Here is a 5,401-nt window from a genome sequence, read left to right as displayed (position 1 = left end):
GTAAATACACCATCCCCGAGAATCTAACTCGGCCAAATCATCAACAACAAACCCGAGAATGCAACTCAGCCAATTTATCAACAATAATCCGAGAATTCCACTCGGCCACATTATCAACAATAATCCGAAATCTTCCAAACTTAATAAGGACAATAACAACACATTGCTTTCTTCCAAATTCATGAACTACATCAACAATCTACACATTAACAACTTCATCAATCAATTCAAAATACATTCTAACGTTAGTAACTTCTTTTACATAATTCGACAACATTTTTCTTATATTCAATTCAATCACAACAACCAACTTACAATCTTCCAAACTCAATAAAATCAACACATTTCTCACCTCCAATTCATGCATTATATTTACGACGACACGTTAACAACATTATCTTCACAACACAAGAAACCATGCTAGTGTCATATTAATTTCTTCAACAATCCCACAATGATTACAACTTCATTTCAATTCATTAAATCTTCATTTAACATCATAGAATCTACCACAACGACAATTAAAATACTAAATAAAATCAATCCATCACTCCTACACAACACACACCTACACGGCCACAATCCACGTACACATGTACCATGAATTCCATCCATTTCTACATACTCAACATACATAAATCATCCATAACACATGTAAAAGAGGATTGAACACATACCTTTCTCCACACACCTCTTTACTCGGCTAGGGGTTGGAATTTGCACAACGAATACTTTGCTTACTCCAACAATTACTCCATGTTAAAGAGGACATTCCAATTAGTTGAATTGCTAGAAGAAAATAATTTTTGAATTTTCCAAGGGGTCTTTTTTTTTGGAGCTATGGCCGAATGGGCTTCATTATTTTTTGTCTCCAAGCTTCTTGAATTTTCTTGAGTGAAAAAGATGATAAATATGACTTCTAAGTCATCTATTATATACATATATTATACATCCATGTGGGCCAAGCCCACCCTACCTCACACGGCCACTTGGCCCTTTTTTTTTTTTTTTTTTTGTTCAAAACTTATAAGTTTCCATAATTCACTTCTAACCCCAAAGTTTTTCTTAATATTTCCATGAGCCACCTTGTGAATTTTCCTTTTTACCCCTAGCCATTCTTAATATTTCCACATTAACAATGTTCATAAGCAACTTGTATATTAAACAAGATCAAAATATGGCCTTGCCTTTAACTTCTCGCAATTATCTTGAATTATCCGAACGTACAAAATACGGGCCATAACAATTTATTTCATTTTTCATTTTCCACAAGTCTTGTGAGCTCAAAACCCTTCTCTAAGCATATTCCACCCCAATCCAAGAGAAAACAAAGATCAAGAGGCAAGAATCAAAGTGTTCATGTGTGAGAAGGCTTCCTAGGGTTAGTAGACTACAAGAGATTCTTGGGTATTGAAGATAGGGTTTTCACATAAGTTGTTAGCTGTTCCAAAGCTGATTCCCATGAGATAAAAGGTTAGTTTTCATGCTTATTTCATGTTATCATGAATGCTTGGTTGTTGAAGAACATGGGTAGAAGAAGAAAGTAGAAAATGAGGGTTTAGTGTAACTTTTATGATGTTTTAGAGTAATAAGCTAAATTGAGTCATGATTCTTAGTATAATATGGATATAATCTTGTTATGGAGGTAGTGATAGTGATAAGGAATCATTGTATGAAAATGTGCTAAAATGGGTGTGAGGTTGTTGGTATAAGTTGAACATAAGGATGAATTTTGAACGCTTAATGGAATGTGATTACTCGATTATGATATTGTGGATGTTATTGTGGTTGTTCGGTGTTGTTTTGTAATATGGTGGAAGTTGACAAAAAAGGGGAAATGTTGCCCAATTTTCATTAGATCATGAATTATTCTAGTTTGAATTTAAGAGTATCATTGAGGCTTAACCACGGTATGAACCCTTCTAAATGTAGATTGTTCAAGCTTCGACGGTGAACGTTAAGTAGTTAAGAAGACACAGAAGTATATAAGGCTAACCCTTTTTTCGTTAAGGAATGGTTCCTTTGCTTTATATCCTTTCATGAATTCCATAATGTCTTCCAAATGACTCTATCTCTATGATTACCAAAGCTCATGATTCTCGATACTTGCATGATTCTAGTGCCTCCTTTATATGATAGTTGATCCTCTATGGATAGATGTAACGAAAACAATGATGGCAATGATGTTGACGATACTTATGAACTTTTATGTATACGTGTCTAAAATGAGCATTATAAAATGAGCATCATGGCTCTTGTACCCTAATATTTTCATCTCCTTCACTTGCACACGTTGTGATATATTCGAAGCACACCCTTTTGGAAATTTGGCATTTTTCATGACTGTGCAAAACAACTGTTTCTGTTCTGGCTTCGTGGAGAAACAAGCTCGAGCCAAACTTATACTACCATTGTCATCTTCTATTGGTTGTAGCTCCTTCCGTATCCCCATTTCTCGTAAGACATAGCGAGAATTTACATGATCGTTTGACTTTCCATCTATATCCAATAAAGTCCCGAGCAAACTATTACATATATTCTTCTCTATGTGCATCACATCAAGATTGTGCCTCAATTTATTATGTGCCAAATATGGCAATTAAAAAAAATGGACCTTTCTTTATAGGGACCCTTATTATCCCGAGGTCTTTTTTTTTTTCCCTTTCCATACACATTGTTGAATTCACGCAACACTTCAAATACGTCTACACCCGACAAAGGAGTTGGTGCAGGTCTATGCTCCTCCTGACCATTAAATGATTTCTTATCTTTTCTTAATGGATGATCGCGAGGAAAAAATCTCCGTTGACCCAAGTAACACATCTTACGACTATGTTTGAGATATTAAGAGCATGTATCATAATTACAAGTGTGGCATGCCAGTTTCCTTTTGGTGCTCCGTCCAAAAACCATTGCTAATGTTGGAAAATCACTAACTGTCCACAATAAGGCTGCACGCATTCCGAATGTTTGGTTGGTTTCAGCATCATAAGTTTCTATCCTAGCTTCCCATAATTCATTTATTTCTGCAATTAATGGTTGTAAGTACACATCTATATCATTTCCCGGAGATGAAGGACCCGAAATGATCATTCACAACATGATATATTCAGACTTCATGTAAATTCACGGTGATAAATTATAGTTCATTAACATAACAGGCCACGTGCTATGAGAAAATACTCATGGTTTGAAATAGGTTGAAACCATCACTTGAAAGACCCAACCTGACATTACGAGGATCTCTAGAAACGTTTGGCTGCAAAGAGTCAAAATCCTTCCAAACCTCTCCATCAGTAGGATGTCTTATATTCCAGTCATTGGGTCGTTCATTAGCATGCCACCTCATTGCAACAGATGTTTTAGGACACATAAACATCCTTTGAAGCCTAGGCTTTAAGGGAAAGTACCTTAAAACCTTTGCAGGGATTTTAGATTTGACATTAGTCAAGGCATTACCAACACTCTTCCATCTAGAAGATCCACTGACGGAGCAATTATCTGCTTTCTCATTGTCTTTCCAAAATAGCATGCAATCATTAGGTTATGCATGTATTTTTTCATAATGAAGACCCACATCTTTTATCATGTTTCTAGCCTTGTTGAATGACTCTGGTAGCTGAACAAAGGGAAATGCCTCTTTCAGCAGCGCTAAAATGTCTGAAAATGCTACATTACTCAACCTATACAAGGTTTTAAGCAAGTACAACCGAATGGTGAAACTCAATTTAGTGAAAGTTTCAGACCCCAGATATAACTTTTGTTTCCCTTCCTCCAATAATTTAAAAAAATTCTTTGCATCTTCAGATAGTCCCTCTCTCCCTACTTCTTCATGTGTCGGCTCACCCTCCACATTTCTAAATGTATCATGAAGCAGTCCATCAATGTCGTCACACAAGTTAGAATCTTCATCATCATTGATTGGATGAGGTGCATTTCTCGAGTAAAACCCTTCTCCATAGAAAACCCATTCGGTGTAATTATCAACAAACCCCTCAACAACCAAGTGATCTTCCACAACATTTTTATAATGCCAGTAGCGATTAACACATTTTTTGCAAGGGCATAATATTTCATCTCCTTGAGAAGCTCGTTCAAATGCCTTATCAAGAAAATTGTTCACTCCACGACTATACTCCTCTGTCCATCTTAGGCAATTCATCCAACTTTTATCTTCATTGTCCATTAAAATCCTATATAACATAAGAAAAACACAAAAGTTAGAAGTCCTGATAGCCAAGAAATAGAAGAAGAGCAACATGTTAAGATAATTGTTACAGACCTTCAACTACCAACCACAAAACTCTTACACATTCAATAGAATTGCATCTCAAAAGGAAAAGGAGAAGCTATTTTAATTTGTAGCAAAAGACAAGAAATCCTTGACTAAAAGAGCATACACGGAGGACCCAAAACAAACAGTTACCATCATACTTTGCAGGCTGAAATTATGAACTATTAGTTTCAAACCATTCGACATAAATAGCTTGTTCAAAAAAATTTCACAGTGGAGATGCCAAAACAAGCCTCTTGGATGATTAGGAAGATTATTAATATGAGGAAACACTAGCAGGTACTGAATCAGAATAGCAGTTTCATACAAAGAGGGGTCTTTCACATAGCTAGTGCTTACAAGATCTTGAGAGGTGTTGTACCCAATATCCCCTGAAGGATGTTGATCTGCCAGGATATAGCTGAACCTAAACATGTCTTTATGTTATGGCTTTGTCTTCACGGTACACTTAGAACCAAAGACATTTTACTTACATAGGGAATGCTGTGGATGTTATGTGTGTATTCTTCCAAGCTGTGCTAGAAACTAAAGCACATCTATTTTTTGGTTGTGACTATACTTACAAAACCCGGAGAAGCATGTTGGAGTGGCAAAAGTGGCAAGGAGGATCACAAGATTCGGATACAATGTGGAACTGGGTAATGCAGCAGGCTAGGGGCAAACATCCTAGAGGGATTATCTTGAAGGCTAGTTTTGCAGCAGTAATACATGGTATTTGGATTGAAAGGAACTTGAGGATTTTAAAGCACAAAGCTACACCAGAGAATCAATTGCTTCACCAACTGAAGCTTGCTATTTGTACTAGAGTTAGAGCTAGTAGTAGGCTATTTGAATATATTAGTAATCTGTAGGTGTATTTGTATTGTTTGGTTTTTTCCTAGGTGTTGTGGTTTCTAGGTGTAGAGGAAGTAACTAAGAAGGGATTGAGGTGGCTAAGCTCTCCCCTGGTATGTAATTCTCACTTTGGTGATTTAATAAAGTTCTCTTTTAATTTCCAAAAAACAAATCTTTATTTTTTTCACCATATACTTGCATGCTTTTGCTAATATGTAAATGTGGATTTCTATAATTATATTTTCTGTTTTTTTAATTAACTAACACTATAAG

The 5,401-nt window shown here is 35.9% G+C and overlaps 1 protein-coding gene across 1 annotated transcript; it reads right to left on the bottom strand.

Annotated features, from left to right (window-relative positions):
* Nucleotides 1–3,169: 3,169 nt before the first annotated feature.
* Nucleotides 3,170–4,708, bottom strand: LOC132637562 (uncharacterized). Its single transcript, XM_060354635.1, has 3 exons — nt 4,578–4,708; nt 3,574–4,193; nt 3,170–3,516 (listed from the first exon to the last, which is right to left on the bottom strand). Exons 1-3 carry the CDS (start codon nt 4,706–4,708, stop codon nt 3,170–3,172), a joined length of 1,098 nt encoding a protein of 365 aa, XP_060210618.1.
* Between the last annotated feature and the right edge of the window lie 693 nt (nt 4,709–5,401).

Source organism: Lycium barbarum, chromosome 4, assembly GCF_019175385.1.
Source record: "Lycium barbarum isolate Lr01 chromosome 4, ASM1917538v2, whole genome shotgun sequence".
Classification (NCBI taxonomy): Eukaryota; Viridiplantae; Streptophyta; class Magnoliopsida; order Solanales; family Solanaceae; genus Lycium; species Lycium barbarum.
This window is presented reverse-complemented; position numbering and strand designations above follow the sequence as displayed.